Raw genomic sequence first — 19,087 nt, 5'->3', positions numbered from 1 at the left:
CAAGAAATTCTGCAGAAAGAATATTCTTGAGAAAAAAAAACGCAGTGTGCGCACAGCTATTTTTTTCCCATAGGTTTTGCTGGGAAATGTCTACAGAAAGGTTACAAACATTTCTCAACAAATTTCTGCAGCAAAACCGCGGGTAAAAACGCAGGTAAAAATGCAGTGTGCGCACAAGGCCTAACGTGATCAGGTGCAAACTGAACATGAAACATAGTAACAAAAAGGAGACAGTTGCACTCAGTTTGGGTTAAAAACCCGAAGGCGAGCTCTTTTTCTGATTAAGCACTCCTGCTCTTCAGGCTTAGGCGATTTTAATTCTCCATTTTCAGGTTCCTATCCACCCACAAATTGTAGGTTTTTAACCTGAAGAACGGCATTAGTTTGATGGGGACGGAACAAAAACAGGCCACCTTGCCCATTGGCTGTTGGGCTCACGTAAAACTGGCCATTTTTGTATGCCATGTATCTCAATTTTTACGTTTTTCATAGCAGTAATGCATGTCTATATTCCCATATTCATTGTTACACATTTCTTAGCACTGCAGAGTACAGCGGTCTCCTTTTTGTGATTAGGTTTCATGTTCAGTTTGCACCTGTTCACATTAGAAAGGTAGCATGTACCATCGGTCTTTTTCTTGCAGAAGCTGATCGTCAGGTCGAGGGAAGAGTACCAAGTACAAGGGGCACATGTGGAGATGTAGTCAGGCAATCTGAGGTCAGGGCAGATAGCACACAAGCAGGAAAAGTAGCCAAGGTTAGGAGAGGAAACGTTATAAGGAGAAGCAAAGCAGAATACAGACAGACAGAACACAAGACGAAGTCAGAATTCATCTATAATCAGAAAAAGTGTGGAGGGAGGAGCGGTCTAATATGGCACCTGCTGGAAGAAGATCGACCATGGAAGAAGAACTCTGCTGCAATTTATACCCACTGTGTTCAGTAAAGTCTGGCTGTGCCTCCCTATAGCCAGGTGGAGAAATTTCAGACCGGAGGATGCAGCAGAGCTGGGAGTGCTGCAAAGCAGCTCAGCAAGAAGATTATCACACTTTAGAAAAGCCACCAAATTACAAAGTGGTATCAGTTACACACCTTAAATATTTAAGCTGCGTAACTGGTAACACTTTGTTAGGCCTCTTTCACATGTCCGTGTCTCCGGTAAGTGTTTGGTCCGTTTCCTCACGTACCGGAGACACGGGCACACGTAGACCCATTAAAATCAATGGGTCTGCGCTCATGTGCGTATTATGACCGTGTGTACATGTGAAGCATACGTGTGCTCCACACGTAGACATGTCCGTTTTTCTCCGGCATCATGGGTGTCACACGGAACGCAAACGGACCACACAGAGTTGTTCCGTGTGACACACACCGGAGAAAACACATGTGTCTGTAAAACAAAAATAACAAAACTTTACTCTCCTTCTCCAGCCCTGTTCTCTCTGCCGTTGCTGTCACTTGCTTCTGACCTCCGCTCATTATGCTCATTGCATATTCACTCCACTGCAGGCCAAAAGCAGCAGCAGCAGCGGGGAGTCGGCAGGACCGGAGACCAAAGATCAGCACCACGGACAGCAACGCCAGGGACAGGTGAGCAGAAAGTTCCCGTTCTCCATGTGTTATCACAGATAACACACGGAGAACACACGTGTGCCATAAAAACAGCACATGGAGGACAATACGCACCTTTGACACGTCCGTGAAAAACGTGTGTGATTTTCACGGACGTATGAAAGAGGCCTAACTTTGTGGCTTTCCTGAAGAAGAATTGATGATCAATTTAAAACGCATAGAATAAACCCCCTTTTAAGCATTTTCCAAGCATTGGCTATTCCTTTATTTCCAGCAACGCAGTGAGAAACCACCTTACCAATTCTAGTTCCTTGGATTTCTCACAAACAGACAATGACAAATCAGTGAGGACAGACATGACAAATCATGAAGCTGCTGCAGGTGGTTGGAGCGGACGAGGCACATAGAAAATATTGCTATGGAGCTGTTCACATTATCGCCTGTTTTCATTGCTCCCAACTCTTGAGGAGACCTAGGGAGGTAGAACCACAAATTCATGAAATGCAAACGTCTTATAACATTTCCAGATTGGTTTGTCTAGTTTCAAGGGTTACACTATAAACACCTTACCACTGCAGACATTTTATTCCTTTCGTTATATCTCCCCTTCGAAGTGTAAAATAAAATAAAAAAAAAAAAGGCATTTTTCCTTTGCCATACTAGAAGGGCTTGATTACTTGTGGGATGAGTTGCAGGTTTGAATGACACTATTTTACTATAAAATGTGCTGAAAAGGGTGGAAAAAAAATTTCAAATGTGGTGATATTATGGAAAAAAAATGAATTTTGTACTAGTTTTTTGGATTTTGGTTTTACTGCATTTAGTGTGTGGTAAAAAAAAAAAAGGACCCGATATTCTTCATATCAGTACGATCATGATGTTGCCAAACTTTTTTATACTTTAGTAGTTAAAATAATAATAAAAAAAAAAGATTTGCAAAATAAAATACAAATGTTAGTAATACAAATGTTAGTAATACAAATGTTAGTATGTGTCCATATTTTCGCTATTCCCCATAAGAGACTTGAATCTGTGATTGTTTTATACACTGCGATACTGTGGTATTACATAGTTAAAATGACAATCTCCTATGAAGCCCAGCCCCAAGCTCAGCTTCATAGGAGTACAGAGATGGCAGTCATTGGGATGTTCAGCACGCCTCCAGCAGTCATGTCCCAGGAGGGACGACTGACTGACTATCAACGTGTCATCCGGATCTGACCACTTAAAGGGACTCTGTCAACAGGTTTCTGCAATGTAACCTGAGCATGCTGCAAGAGCTAAAGCAGAGACTTCAGCCTTGTGTCTGTTATCTTACAGTCTTTTATTATTTACCTGCAATGTTAGCTTAAGCTTCTTAGCTTTATCATTAGTGGGTCTCAGAAGCATGTGAGCTCTAGTCCGACTCCACGCTCCTTCGGTGATTAGCAGCTCTTGTCTATGGAAATGTACACTGAAAGCCTGGTGATGGTGGTGGCAGCTCTCCCAAACACTGCTACATGCAAAATCTCAAATCTTTCATTGTGTAAGAATGGCTGCAACCACTAATTAAGTAATACATCGTTGAACTCAGGGCCTCTTTGCTTATAATATGCTGCTCTCAGATGAGGTAGCAAAATCCTGCTGACAGATTTGCTTTACATGCCTCTGTTAGTGATTGACAGCGGTATTTATTGGGAAATGGCCACAGTGGGAACGTACACCTTTACCTTGCACTTATGGTCCAGCTCATTTCTTTGGTTTCGTAGCGGTATTTACTGGGATAAAGAGCCCTAAGAAGTGATACGCACATAATACACCACCACAGATATTAATATGGCACTGTTTTATTTGAAAAGCATTAAACGATTAACAGAAGCACAAAATAAAGTGATTATTAATATTCTCCTCAACGCTGCATGCAACATTGATATGAGGAAGAAACCTCGTCGTATGTAGCAGAGCTGAAATACCACAGGATTTATGATCGTGTCTCTGCCGGGCCGGTTACGTCCTAGTACAGCAATCCTTGGGATTGGAATCGTATCCGCTTCACTTTTCTATTTTGATCAGTTCCTTGATAATTCGTAATATCTCATCATCTGTAAAAGCCCAATAAAGATAATTCAGTTATGAGAAACAAAAGTATAGTGGAAGCCCACCCCTCCAGCCCCCAAAAAAAAAATAACATGGACAATTTATTTTAAAGTAACAGGGTCACTCTCGTCTTGTATGGGAGATCAACCCTGTTCATGTCACTGATGAATGACACTTACATCCCACGGACATTCACAAAACTCAAATTTCACAAAATTCAAAAACCTCAAAACTCCCATGTATATGGGAGGACTTCGCCCCCATAAAAGCCATACTTGCAGTGTAGGTTTTGCTTATTGTATTTTATATATGAAGACATTCTATTAGAAAAGTAAATGATAGTTCCTTGGTGCCCCCTCGGCGTGGTCAGGAGCTCACTGAACCATTCTGTCCCCTCAATTAAAATCCTTCCCTTTATGTTGATTGATAGTGTTCGCTTTGTAAAGCTGCTTGAATTTAAACCTCAGCACTGCACGCACCGACACTGCAGAGGTTGAGTGTACATACAGTGTGGGTGCGTGCAGATACATTCTCATTCCTCTTCTGTCCTGTCACACTGATGCTGACAAGAGAGGAAAATGAGAGCGTGCTAACACTGACACTGTGTGCTTGTGTTTGCTCCTGCAGTGTCAGTGTGTACATTCTCATTCCTCTCCTGTCCCATTGATGCAGACAACAGAGGGAAATGAGAGTGCACCAACAATGACACTGTGTGCTTGAGTATGCTCCTGCAGTGTCGTTGTGAACAGATATATTCTCATTCCTCTCCTGTCCCATTGATGCAGACGAGAGGAAAATGAGAACGCGCCAACACTGACACTGTGTTTGAGTTTGCTCCTGCAGTGTCAAGTGTGAACAGATACATTCTCATTATTCTTCTGTCCTGTCACACTAGAGAGGGAAATGAAAGCGCACCAACACTGACACTGTATGCTTGCGTTTGCTCCTGCAGTGTCAGTGTGTACAGATACAGTCTTATTCCTCTCCTGTTCTGTCACACTTATGCTGACAAGAAAGGGGGATGAGAGCGCGACAACACTGACACTGTGTGCTTGCCTAGAATCTTGCAGTGTCAGTGTGTGCAAGGCTGAGGAATCAATTGAAGGGCAAGTGCAGTCAATCAACGTAAGGTGTGGTGCACAGGATTGTAACTGAGGAGGCGGAACAGTGCAGTGAGCTCCTGGCCACTCCAAGGTGGCACCGAGGAACCCTCATTGGTATACTTAACAAAACATCTGTAATATAAATTGCATAAAGTAAAATCTATACTGTAGGTATGAATTGTATAGAGGCTAAAGCGGGCTTTACACGCTGCGACATAGCTAGCGATGTTGCGAGCGATAGCACCTGCCCATGTCGGTGGTGCGTCACGGGGTGATCGCTGCCGTAGTGAGCAATATCGCTACGGCAGCGTCACATGCTCTTACCTGTTCACAGACGTCGCTGTGGCCGCCGAACAATCTCTCCTTTAAGGGGGAGGTTCGTTCGGTGTCACTAAGCGGCTGCCCAATAGAAGCGGAGGGGCGGAGATGAGCGGCCGGATCATCCCGCCCACCTCCTTCCTTCCTCATTGCCGGCGGCCGCAGATACGATGTTGTTACTCGTTCCTGCGGTGTCACACATAGCGATGTGTGCTGTCACAGGAACGACGAACATCCAGCATCCAAAAGCAGCAACGATATTTGGGAAAGGAACGACTTGTCAATGATCAATGATAAGGTGAGTATTTTGCATAGTTAGCGGTCGCTCGTACGTGTCACACTCAATGACGTCGCTAACGAGGCCGGATGTGCGTCACGAATATCATGACCCCAACGACATCTCGTTAGCGATGTCGTTGCGTGTAGAGCGGCCTTTAGTCCCACATATGAATATATAAATTGTTTAAATTGATTTTTGTGGGAGACAGACTCCCTTTAACCTGTTGATCTGCTACTGTGGCGGCGTGGTAGATCAGTGGTTAGCACTGTATGGTGGCTCAGTGGTTAGCACTGTATGGTGGCTCAGTGGTTAGCACTGCAGTCTTGCAGCACTGGAGTCCTGGGTTCAAATCCCACCAAGGACAATATCTGCAAGGAGTTTGTATGTTCCCAGTGTTTGCATGAGTTTCCTCCGGGTTCTCCGGTTTCCTCCCACACTCCAAAGACAGTGATAGGGAATTTAGATTGGGGACAATGCTGCGGAATATGTTGGCGCTATATAAAGAAGGGAATTTTGTTTACTTACCGTAAATTCCTTTTCTTCTAGCTCTAATTGGGAGACCCAGACAATTGGGTGTATAGGCTATGCCTCCGGAGGCCGCACAAAGTATTACACTCAAAAGTGTTAAGCCCCTCCCCTTCTGCCTATACACCCCCCGTGCTCCCACGGGCTCCTCAGTTTTGGTGCAAAAGCAAGAAGGAGGAAAAAGAATTATAAACTGGTTTAAAGTAACTTCAATCCGAAGGAATATCGGAGAACTGAAACCATTCAACATGAACAACATGTGTACACAAAAAAACAGGGGCGGGTGCTGGGTCTCCCAATTAGAGCTAGAAGAAAAGGAATTTACGGTAAGTAAACAAAATTCCCTTCTTCTTTGTCGCTCTATTGGGAGACCCAGACAATTGGGACGTCCAAAAGCAGTCCCTGGGTGGGTAAAATAATACCTCGTAAGAGAGCCGTAAAACGGCCCTTTCCTACAGGTGGGCAACCGCCGCCTGAAGGACTCGTCTACCTAGGCTGGCATCCGCCGAAGCATAGGTATGCACCTGATAGTGTTTCGTGAAAGTGTGCAGGCTCGACCAGGTAGCCGCCTGACACACCTGCTGAGCCGCAGCCTGGTGCCTCAAAGCCCAGGACGCGCCCACGGCTCTGGTAGAATGGGCCCTCAGCCCTGATGGAACCGGAAGCCCAGCCGAACGGTAAGCTTCGATAATTGGCTCCTTGATCCACCGAGCCAGGGTTGATTTGGAAACCTGTGACCCTTTACGCTGGCCAGCGACAAGGACAAGAGTGCATCCGAGCGGCGCAGGGGCGCCGTACGAGAAAAGTAGAGTCTGAGTGCTCTCACCAAATCTAACAAGTGCAAATCCTTTTCACATTGGTGAACTGGATGAGGATAAAAAGAAGGTAAGGAGATATCCTGATTGAGATGAAAGGAGGATACCCCCTTAGGGAGAAAATCCGGAACCGGACGTAGAACCACCTTGTCCTGGTGAAACACCAGGAAAGGGGCTTTGCACGACAATGCTGCTAGCTCAGACACTCGCCGAAGAGAAGTGACTGCTACTAGAAAAAACCACTTTCTGCGAAAGTTGTGAGAGGGAAATATCTCTCATTGGCTTGAATGGTGGTTTCTGAAGAACCATCAGAACCCCGTTTAGATCCCAGGGTTCTAACGGCCGCTTGTAAGGTGGAACGATGTGACAAACCCCCTGCAGGAACGTGCGTACCTGTGGAAGCCTGGCTAGGCGCTTCTGGAAAAACACAGAGAGCGCTGAGACTTGTCCCTTAAGGGAGCCGAGCGACAAACTCTTTTCCAGTCCAGATTGAAAGAAGGACAGAAAAGTGGGCAAGGCAAAAGGCCAGGGAGAAAAAACCCTGAGCAGAGCACCACGACAGGAAAATTTTCCACGTCCTGTGGTAGATCTTGGCGGACGTTGGTTTCCTAGCCTGTCTCATAGTGGCAATGACGTCTTGAGATAACCCTGAAGACGCTAGGGTCCAGGACTCAATGGCCACACAGTCAGGTTGAGGGCCGCAGAATTCAGATGGAAAAAACGGCCCTCGAGATAGCAAGTCTGTTTGGTCAGGTAGTGTCCACGGTCGGCCGACCGTGAGATGCCACAGATCCGGGTACCACGACCACCTTGGCCAGTCTGGAGCGACGAGGATGGCGCGGCGGCAGTCGGTCCTGATCTTGCGTAACACTCTGGGCAACAGTGCCAGCGGAGGAAACACATAAGGGAGCTGAAACTGCGACCAATCCTGAACTAAGGCGTCTGCCGCCAGAGCTCTGGGATTTTGAGACCGTGCCATGAACATTGGTACCTTGTTGTTGTGCCGGGACGCCATGAGGTCGACGTCCGGCACCCCCCAGCAGCAACAGATCTCCTGAAACACGTCCGGGTGAAGGGACCATTCCCCTGCGTCCATGCCCTGGCAACTGAAATAATCTGCTTCCCAGTTTTCCACGCCTGGGATGTGAACTGCGGATATGGTGGATGCCGTGGCTTCCACCCACATCAAAATCCGCCGGACTTCCTGGAAGGCTTGCCGGCTGCGTGTGTCGCCTTGGTGGTTGAAGTATGCCACCGCTGTGGAATTGTCCGACTGAATTCGGATCTGCTTGCCCTCCAGCCACTGCTGGAACGCTTTCTGGGCAAGATACACTGCCCGTATGTCCAGAACGTTGATCTGAAGCGAGGACTCTTGCTGGGTCCACGTACCCTGAGCCCTGTGGTGGAGAAAACCGCTCCCCACCCTGACAGACTCGCGTCTGTCGTGACCACTTCCCAGGATGGGGGTAGGAAGGATATCCCCTTCGATAATGAAGCGGGAAGAAGCCACCACCGAAGGGAAGCTTTGGTCGCCTGAGAGAGGGAGACGGTCCTGTCGAGGGACGTCGGCTTCCTGTCCCATTTGCGTAGGATGTCCCATTGAAGGGGACGCAGGTGAAACTGCGCGAAAGGGACTGCCTCCATTGCTGCCACCATCTTCCCCAGGAAGTGCATGAGGCGCCTCAAGGGGTGTGACTGGCCTTGAAGGAGAGATTGTACCCCTTTCTGTAGTGACTACTGCTTGATCAGCGGAAGCTTCACTATCGCTGAGAGGGTATGAAACTCCATGCCAAGATATGTCAGCGATTGGGCCGGTGCCAGATTTGACTTTTTAAAATTGATGATCCACCCGACACCCTGGAGAGACTCCAGGGTAGCGTCGAGGCTGTGTTGGCATGCCTCTTGAGAGGGTGCCTTGATCAGTATCCAAGTACGGAATCACCGAGTGATCCTGAGAGTGGAGGACCGCTACTACAGTAGCCATAGCCTCTGGAGCAATCGGTACGTGGAGATAAGCATCTTTGATATCGATCGATGCAAGGAAATCTCTTTGGGACATTGAGGTGATGACGGAGCGGGGGGATTCCATCCTGAACCGTCTGGTTTTTACATGTTTGTTGAGCAGTTTCAGGTCCAGGACCGGGCGGAAAGACCCGTCCTCTTTTGGGACCACAAACAAGTTGGAGTAAAAACCGTGGCTCAGGTGCTGAAGAGGAACCGGGATCACCACTCCTTCTGCCTTCAGAGTGCGCAGCGCCTGCAGAAGAGCCTCGGCTCGCTAGTGAGGCGGGGATGACCTGAAGAATCGAGGCGGGGGACGAGAGGTGAACTCTATCTTGTAACCGTGAGACAGAATGTCTCTCACCCAGCGGTCTTTTATTTGTGGCAGCCAGGTGTCGCAAAAGCGGGAAAGCCTGCCACCGACCGAGGATGCTACTAGAGGAGGTCGAAAGTCATGAGGAAGCCGCTTTGTTAGCGGCGCCTCCGGTGGCCTATTAAGGACGTGACTTAGACCGCCATGCATAAGAGTTCCTTTGTTCTTTCTGAGACCTTTTGGACGAGGAGAATTGGGACCTGCCCACGCCCTGAAAGGACCGAGACCTCGACTGCCCTCTCCTCCGTTGGGGTATGTCCTGTTTGGACTGGGGTAAGGATGTATCCTTTCCCTTGGATTGTTTGATGATTTCATCCAGACGCTCGCCAAACAGCCTGTCGCCAGAAATTGGCAAACTGGTTAAGCGCTTTTTGGAAGCAGAATCTGCTTTCCATTCCCGTAGCCACAAGGCCCTGCGGAGTACCACCGAATTGGCGGCCGCGACCGCCGTACGGCTCGCAGAGTCCAGGACAGCAATAATAGCGTAAGACGCAATTGCCGAGGTCTGGGTGGTAATGGATGCCACTTGTGGCGCGGCCGTGCATGTGGCTGCTTCAATTTTTGCTTGACCTGCTGAGATAGCTTGTAGCGCCCATACAGCTGCGAATGCTGGGGCAAAAGAAGCTCCGATAGCTTCATGGATGGATTTCAACCAGCGCTCCATCTGCCTGTCAGTGGCATCCTTGAACGAGGCCCCCTCGTCCACTGCAAGTATGGATCTAGCCGCCAGTCTGGAGATTGGAGGATCCACTTTGGGACACTGAGTCCAACCTTTAACCACGTCAGGGGGAAAAGGATAACGTGTATCCTTAAGGCGCTTAGAAAAAACGCTTATCTGGACAAGCATGATGATTCTGGACTGCCTCTCTGAAATCAGAGTGGTCTAGAAACATACTCGGTGTAAGAGAAGCTGACTCCTCCGCCGGAGGAGCTGAGGGAGAAATATCCAGCATTTGATCGATGGACGCAATAAGAACGTTCAGTATGGCGTCCCCGTCTGGAGTATTAAGATTGAGAGCGCCCTCAGGATCAGAATCCTGATCAGCTGTCTCCACAGTATCAACCAGAGATTCCCCTCGCTGAGACCCTGAACAATATGATGTCGAGGGAAATTCTAAGCGAGCCCGCTTAGTCGGTCTGGGGCTGGAGTCTAAGTCAGAACCCTCAGCCTGGGATGTATGAGATACCCCTTGGTGGTCCAACTGAGGGGGGCCAGGGAACAATGATTCAACAGAGTCCCTTTGCTGAGATACCGGCCTGGACTGCAAGGCTTCTAGTATCTTAGCCATAGTCTCAGAGAGTTTTGCAAACTCCGTCCCCGTCACTAGGACAGTGTCAACAGGTGGCTCCCCCTGGGCCCCTCTTAGCAGAGGCCCTGGCTGAAAAAGTGTCACAGGGGCCGAACATTGCACACAATGAGGGTCAATGGAACTTGCCGGCAGCTGGGTCGTACAAGCGACGCAGGCAGCATAATAAGCCTGTGTTTTTGGCACCCCTGCCTTTTGTGGGCACCATGCTATTGTTTTCCCTGAGTAACACACTAGGGTATATAGCCAGAATGAACTGTGCTCATACAGTGTAAAATATATACTAAAAACAAATAATGTATCAGTACACTACAGCACCATGAGGCTAGCACCACAGGTGCTGCTTACCATCCGCCTAAAGCGGTTATGAGGCCACCAGAGACCGTGTCTGGGTCTCTCAGGGTTTGTCCCTCTCTGCAGCGTCGTAGGAGCTGACAGGAAATGGCTGCGGCGTCCTGACGAGAGGAGGGAGCCGTGGGCGTAGCCGAGGTGCTCACACTGTGCACAGTGAGGGGAGTGGAGTATGGAAATCATACTCCAGCCCTCAGTGCTGCTCTTCCGTGCAGCGTCCCGCCCTTCCCCTGCCTGTCAGGGCTGAGGGCGGGAGAAAGGGAAACTAGGCCGCAAGCCAAGCCGGGGACTCGAGTATAAGCGTGGCCGCCGTAAAAGCGCGGATAACGCCGAAGTCCCCGGCGAACTACAAGTCCCAGCCGCGCCGCAGTTTCACATGGCAGCGGCGGTTAGCGCGGTAGTCCCTACATATAAACACACTCAGCGACGCTGAGTGTGTAATGGCACAGTTTAAACCGGTCCCCCGGTGCACTAGCACACCCAGCAAAGCTGAGGTGTTGCCGTGCGCGGTCCCCACAGGGATACAGAGTACCTTCACGTAGCAGGGCCATGTCCCTGAACGGTACCCGGCTCCTTCCAGCAGGCTCCATAGGAGTTGTGGATGAAGCACGGTCTCAGTGCCTGGAGACCGATAGGATCCCACTTCACCCAGAGCCCTGAGGGGGATGGGGAAGGAAAGCAGCATGTGGGCTCCAGCCTCCGTACCCGCAATGGATACCTCAACCTTAACAACACCCGACAAGAGTGGGGTGAGAAGGGAGCATGCTGGGGGCCCTATATGGGCCCACTTTTCTTCCAACCGACATAGTCAGCAGCTGCTGCTGACTAATCTGTGGAGCTGTGCTGTGCGTGTCTGACCTCCTTCGCACAAAGCAAAAAACTGAGGAGCCCGTGGGAGCACGGGGGGTGTATAGGCAGAAGGGGAGGGGCTTAACACTTTTGAGTGTAATACTTTGTGCGGCCTCCGGAGGCATAGCCTATACACCCAATTGTCTGGGTCTCCCAATAGAGCGACAAAGAAAATAAAGATTATTATTAATTATTCATTTTATACAGTGGGAATACAGAGGGTATGGAAAGTATTCAGACCCCATTACATTTTTCACTCTGTTTCATTGCAGCCATTTGGTAAATTCCAAAAAGTTCATTTTTTTTCTCATTAATGTACACTCTGTACCCCATCACCCATCTTGACAGAAAAAAAAACAGAAATGTAGAAATTTTTGTAAATTTATTAAACAAGAAAAACTGAAATATCACGTTAATAAGTATTCAGACCCTTTGCTCAGTATTGAGTAGAAGCGCCCTCCTTTTGAGCTAGTGCAGCCATGAGTCTAATTGGAAATGATGCAACAAGTTTTTTTACACCTAGATTTGGGGATCATCTGCCATTCTTTTCTTCCTAGAAGATGAATGTAAAAATGGGTAATTTAAATACCGCGCCAACGACCACTCATGCAGGAGATGAATTTAACGTAACTTTATTCCATGCTCAGGTCTACGCGTTTCAGGAGGCTCTGCTCCCTTCCTCAGGACAATACAAGCACAAGAAACATCAAAATCTGATCAAAAGTGATTTTGATGTTTCTTGTGCTTGTATTGTCCTGAGGAAGGGAGCAGAGCCTCCTGAAACGCGTAGACCTGAGCATGGAATAAAGTTACGTTAAATTCATCTCCTGCATGAGTGGTCGTTGGCGCGGTATTTAAATTACCCATTTTTACATTCATCTTCTACTTCACCCGGGGGGTAACTGCTGCCGCTGACCTATTGTCATTGTCTTTATAGTGGTTGTGACTGTCACAACTTCACTGGGTGAGTAACCCACGTGCTTTTCACCCTAGTTGTTGTTGGGGTAAGACCCTATTGCGCTCTCTTTCCACAGTTATTTCGATTCTTTTCTTCCTTGCAGATCCTCTCCAGTTCCATCAGGTTGGATGGTGAACGTTGGTGGACAGCCATTTTCAGGTCTCTCCAAAGATGCTCAATTGGGTTTAGGTCAGGGCCTGGCTGAGCCAGTCAAGAATGGTCACAGAGTTGTTCTGAAGCCACTCCTTTGTTATGTTAGCTGTGTGCTTAGGGTCATTGTCTTGTTGGAATGTGAACCTTCGGCCAAGTCTGAGGTCCATGATAGATCGGGCATTTCTGAACTCGGCGATACCAAATGTGTGTGTGTGTGTGGCGCGCGCGCGTGCGTGCGTGCGTGCGTGCGTGTGTGTGTGTGTGTGTGTGTGTATGTGTGTGTGTGTGTATGTGTATATATATATATATATATATATATATATATATATATATATATATATTTTTTTTTTTTTTATTTTACTAGATCACCTAGGGAACTATAAAAATCAGCAGTCTGATCGCTCTTCCATATCTGCTGATGACAGCTACACAGTTCTGATCACCAGTTATGCTCATCTCCTATCTCCCACAGCTCTCGGCCGTATGAGACAGGAAGTGAGTCATGTGAGTTACAGGAGTCATCAACCATCGGATCCACGTGATCACGTCAAGTGGCTTCCGGTGTCGGGTGGTAAGTAAACGGAACACCGCGACCGCTATTATAATGCTGTTGTGACAGTTTCACAGTGGCATTTAAGGGATTAACAGGTACGGGCGAATTGCGGATCTGCTCGTACCTGGTAGGCACACATGTCAGCTGTATAAATCAGCTGACATGTGCGCGGATCACCTGCCCGCGGCAGCTGGGGGCATTAACACTATGACCGCTAGGACGTAATTTTATGGCCCGCGGTCGTTAAGGGATTATAGGGGTCTGAATACTTTCCGTACCCACTGTATATAAAAAAGACTATTTTAAAGGTGTGCACTTCCAGCATTAATGACTAAATCTGAAAAACATTCCTTGGAGCTATATAGCAAGGTTAGTGGGAATCATTACACACATCTTAGTCCATCGGCCACGTCAGGACAGAAGCCTGGAGAAGCACCTCTTACCTGACAAGATCTAAGACTTTTCCTTTGATGAGCCGGCCTGGTGTGTCGGCTAATCAACAGAAGAGCCACGGATGCTGTCAGATAACAGGCACAGACCACTGTCGTGGCTGGAGGACTGGACCTGTAAATCTATTCGCACCAACTTGAATTCGCTACGAATTTCACAAAAAGTTAAGATTCGCCATAATTTGCATTTTTTAAACCCGATTTACTTGGAAGCCGCAAAATGGCAATGGCTACTAACGTGTGTCCTTTTTTTTCCGTTCTAACACTCTTTTGTGCCTGCGACAATCACCAGGCCTAACACAACGTCAGAGAAAGAAGAGAAGACCACAGTAGAAGGGACTGAACCACGGAAGGAGTGTGGCAGCACGACAGGTGAAGGGACCGAACCACAGAAGGCAGTAAAAGGGAGCAAACCACAGGAGTGTGGCAGCAGGACAGGTGAATGGCGAGGCGGGTATAATGTTTTTTCCTTTTTAAAAGGTTTATTACCGGCAAATGGGGCTCATTAAATTTGCATGAAACAAATTCAATGCAAATCAAGTTTCTTGCACAAATTTGAGTGAATCTGCCTGAATGCAAAACTCGGCTGATCTCTAGTCCTGAGATGTGCCTCCCCATCATTCTCTCCTGGCTCACTGCCTGTTCAGATACTGCTCTGGTGATCTGCCGTCTGACGAGTGCCCTTGTTACATCACACATTTTTTATTTTATATACATTTCTAAGGGTAAAATAATGCAATAATTACCTTCAAGAGACATTTTGGGGTTTTGTAGCTTTTTCTTTAGCACGGATTCAATTAAAACACGCAGTTCCTTAAAGATGACAGCGATCTTCACAGGAGCCTGTAAGCAGAAACAGAGCCAAGGCTGTGAGAAAACTTCCTACACCTTAATACACACATAGCTACAAATGCTATGCATATTTTGCCAGGAATGGGCCAAGTCATATTTTGTCCTACTGCAAAGGGGGGAGGCTCCTGCTGCAGACATACACACAACAGTAACTCCCCAGCACCTGCGCACTTCAAAATTGAAGCCTGTGCCCACAGAAGGGTGGAACGGTGCACGGAGGGATGGCAGGTAGAATGCACAGGCGCACGATTTCCAACCGCACACCTGACGTCACAAGGACACCAGGGAAGAGCAGGAGAGGAGGGATCCTGTATAATGAAGACTGGAGGCAGGCTTATCTTCCGAGCAGTGCACACTCCATAGCCCAGAAGAGAGAAGATATAGATTTTGCCCTCATCCAGGATGTTTCACTTTTATGCCACCTGTATCCCCATATTAATAACTAGAAAAATGCAAAAGGATGACAGATTGCCTTTAATACCTGAAACTGGATCCAGTCGTCCACAGTCAGCAGTCGCTCCCGATGTTGTACAGCGATGTCACCTCCAAACAGGAGTATCGGGAAGGGAGACACCAGAGTTGTTTCTCTAAGAAAGACCTTGGAATATTTAACCTGGGAAGATCACGGAGACAGAAGATAAGGGACAAGATGAAAGTAGATTTGGTATAATATACAGATTTATGATTCCTGATGCTCTGAGATCCTATGGATGCCACGACACGTGGGGACGGCAAAGGTCCGATATACAGAGTGACGCCGGCCTCACCTTCTCCTGGTACAGCAGCCAGCCATAGGTCTGCAGGTCTCTGTTCACAGAGGACGGATGCACTTGTGCTTTTCCTTGTGCCGTTTCCACCATGCATGCTAATTTCTCAGAGATATCCACCGATTTTGTGAACAGGATCTTCCCGACATTGTCATACAGACCGGCTGCCAGAACGGCCTTAAGTAGGGACATCTCCTCTGGAGACATTTTTCCTTTCTTGTCCAGAGTCGCTTGAACACCATTTGTGGATCTGGAGCATTCGAAGCCGGCGGCCCTCACCAAGCGAATCAACTCCTGCTTCACATCCTTAAGGAAATCATAAGACATTTACCTTATAGAAAGCTGCCTGTGCTGTAGATGTATGGAGATCAGCACTGCTATATACAGGATACAGTGTGTCCACCCATATCCTGTCCACCGCCATTAAACTTGAGAACGGCGGCAGCTATAGGCATAGAAGTGGTGTCTAGGTATAGTAAAGTAAAAAGCAGCTTACAGTGCACAGCCAAAAGAATATATAGCAAAATTTAAGAAAAAGGGGGAGCACAAGTCAAGCAAAACCAACCATGTAAAAAAGAGAAAAGCGCTTGACCAAAAGGCAATAGTAGGTATAAGTATAGTAAAGTAGCCATGCGCTACGCAATGAAACCACCTAAGCACCACCTGGTGGAAAACAACAGAGTTAGCATTTTTATCTCGAAAACGGAACAAGGTACAGAAAAAAAGTGAATTATAAAGTTGTAGGGCATCATCAATTCAATACGAATCGACACCTTGCATACAGAAATGCTATGATTAGAACGTATAAAACGGGGAATTACCCTATTGTGCAAATAAGCGTGCAACGTCATACCTGACGAAATACTGTAGACTGCTAATAGTACATACTTTACAGTAAATGGATTTGTTCAAAGGGTTGCCCAACAGACCTCTGTTACGCTGTTGTTATCTCCAGTGCGACTCATCCGTGTTTAAGCCGACTGTTTTAATTTCCCATCCGTTGTAATTATTGGGGGGACATGTCTTTCCTCTCCATTCCTCTTGGTCAGGATTCCCATTAGTGAGCTTAGTGACGGTTAAGTGCTCCATTAGTCCGCGTCTCGCAACGTCTCCGTTTTGGAGATCGCGACCAAACGTATGCACGTTTTACATGATCTAATCATAGCTTTTCTGTATGCAAGGTGTCGATTCGTATTGAATTGATGATGCCCTACAACTTTGTAATTCACTTTTTTTCTGTATATCATTCCGTTTTCGAGATAAAAATGCTACCTCTGTTGATTTCCACCAGGTGGCGCTATAGGTGGTTTCATTGCGTAGCGCATGGCTACTTTACTATACCTAGACACCACTTCTATGCCTATAGCTGCCGCCGTTCTCAAGTTAATGGCGGTGGACAGGATATAGGTGGACACACAGTATATTCATTCTGTGGCAAATAATCTGAACCAAATATGTGGTTTGTTTCTTGGAGATCAAAGTAATGAATGACTTTTTGTTCCCACGGGGGTGATACACAGAGGAAAAGCCGCTGCGCATTCAAGTAGCTGTGAATAATATTTCACATATTCTCATCCACATGCTGCAGATAAAATCCTCATCATACATTGTCTGGAGCTACAGATTTAACATTTGCAGCATGTGGATTTACGTAACAGATATCCTGAGAGGCTTACAATATCCTTCGGTTTGATATTTATTCCTTTTGGTGGCTAAACACTATGTTTTATCCTTGATATAGCAGTACTTATTCCCTAAATACTATATATTTCTTTTCATGCATATTAGTGAATGCTGCAATACCTTTGGGCGAATTTTTGGAGTGATAAAAAAAAAAAAGAGAATTTTGTTTACTTACCGTAAATTCTTTTTCTTATAGTTCCGACATGGGAGACCCAGACCATGGGTGTATAGCTAGCGACCTCCGGAGGACACACAAAGCACTACACTCAAACGTGTAGCTCCTCCCTCCGGGCTATATACACCCCCTGGATGACAATCTACCCAGTTCAGTGCAAAAGCTGAAGGAGGACATCCACCCATAAGTAGAGATAGAGTAAAACTCGGCAAAACCAGAACTCTGTCTACTAACAACAGCCGTGAAGCACACGGAACAAAAAAACTGCCAACAGGCAACAGGGAGGGAGCTGGGTCTCCCATGTCGGAACTATAAGAAAAAGAATTTACGGTAAGTAAACAAAATTCTCTTTTTCTTTATCGTTCCTTTATGGGAGACCCAGACCATGGGACGTTCCAAAGCAGTCCATGGGTGGGAAATAAACTAAACTGAGAAGTAGGCAAAACCTAACTTCACAAATGGGCGACAGCCGCCTGAAGGATGCGTCTGCCCAAGCTCGCATCTGCCGAAGCATGAGCATGCACTTGGTAGTGCTTAGAAAAAGTGTGCAGACTGGACCAAGTGGCAGCCTGACACACCTGCTGAGCCGTAGCCTGGTGCCTGAAAGCCCAGGAGGCACCGACAGCTCTGGTCGAGTGCGCCTTAATCCCCGACGGGGGAAGCACCTGAGAACACTGGTAGGCATCGGAGATAGCCGACCTGATCCAACGAGCTAGGGTCGGTTTAGAAGCAGCGAGACCCTTGCGCTGACCAGTGGTTAGCACAAAAAGTGAGGTGCACCGCCTCAAAACGGCGGTGCGTGACACATAGATTCGGAGCGCCCGCACCAAATCTAAGGAGTGCAACGCCTTCTCAAAGCGATGCACAGGGGCCGGACAAAGAGAAGGCAATGAAATGTCCTGGTTAAGGTGGAAAGGAGACACCACCTTAGGGAGAAAGTCCGGAGTCGGACGAAGAACCACCTTGTCTTGGTGGAACACCAAAAAGGGGGATTCTGAAGAGAGCGCAGCCAAATCCGAAACTCTCCTGAGAGAAGTTATGGCTACTAGAAAAACAACTTTCTGTGAAAGTCTAAACAAGGGAACCTCCCTGAGAGGCTCAAAGGGGGGTTTCTGTAAGGCCGTGAGGACCAGATTAAGGTCCCAGGGATCCAAGGGCCGCCGGTAAGGAGGAATGATGTGAGATGCGCCCTGCATGAAGGTGCGCACCTGAGCCAGTCGGGCGATACGCCGCTGGAACAATACCGACAGAGCCGACACCTGTCCCTTGAGGGAATTGAGGGACAGTCCTAGCTGTAGACCGGACTGTAGAAAAGACAGGATGGTCGGCAAGGAGAACGGCCAAGGAGCATGGCCGGACGAACGACACCAGGACAGGAAAATTTTCCAAGTCCTGTGGTAAATCTTGGCCGAGGAAGACTTCCGAGCCTGAGTCATGGTGGAGATGACCTCAGAGGGAATGCCTGAAGCCGTCAGGATCCAGGACTCAAGAGCCACGCCGTCAATCTGAGAGCCGCAGAATTCTGGCGGAAGAACGGACCTTGAGAGAGAAGGTCTGGGCGGTCCGGGAGATGCCACGGCACCTCTACGGACAGATGGAGCAGGTCTGGGTACCACGCTCGCCTGGGCCAGTCCGGAGCAATGAGTATGACTCGACGGCCCTCCATTCTGATCTTGCGCAGAACCCTGGGCAAGAGCGCTAGAGGGGGAAACACATAAGACAGACGGAACTGAGACCAATTTTGAACCAGTGCGTCTGCTGCGAAGGCTTGAGGATCGTGGGAGCGAGCCACGTAAACCGGAACCTTGTTGTTGTGCCGGGAAGCCATTAGATCTACTTCCGGAGTGCCCCACTTGCGGCAGATTGATCTGAACACTGACGGATGCAGGGCCCACTCGCCGCCGTCCACGGTTTGACGGCTGAGATA

General features: G+C 47.8%; 1 protein-coding gene across 2 annotated transcripts in view; it reads right to left on the bottom strand.

Moving 5' to 3' along the window:
• Window positions 1–3,382: 3,382 nt before the first annotated feature.
• Window positions 3,383–19,087, bottom strand: part of DHX29 (DExH-box helicase 29) — a 164,782-nt gene continuing 149,077 nt past the window's right edge. For both annotated transcript variants that reach the window (XM_075326514.1, XM_075326506.1), the window contains exons 25-28: window positions 15,303–15,608; window positions 15,017–15,148; window positions 14,430–14,526; window positions 3,383–3,653 (exon numbers count right to left, since the gene is read on the bottom strand). In XM_075326514.1, coding sequence (XP_075182629.1) covers window positions 3,604–3,653; window positions 14,430–14,526; window positions 15,017–15,148; window positions 15,303–15,608 — 585 coding nt within the window. In that variant the 3' untranslated portion in view covers window positions 3,383–3,603. The remainder of the gene's footprint in view (window positions 3,654–14,429; window positions 14,527–15,016; window positions 15,149–15,302; window positions 15,609–19,087) is intronic.

This window comes from Anomaloglossus baeobatrachus, chromosome 1, assembly GCF_048569485.1.
Source record: "Anomaloglossus baeobatrachus isolate aAnoBae1 chromosome 1, aAnoBae1.hap1, whole genome shotgun sequence".
Taxonomy (NCBI): domain Eukaryota; kingdom Metazoa; phylum Chordata; class Amphibia; order Anura; family Aromobatidae; genus Anomaloglossus; species Anomaloglossus baeobatrachus.
This window is presented reverse-complemented; position numbering and strand designations above follow the sequence as displayed.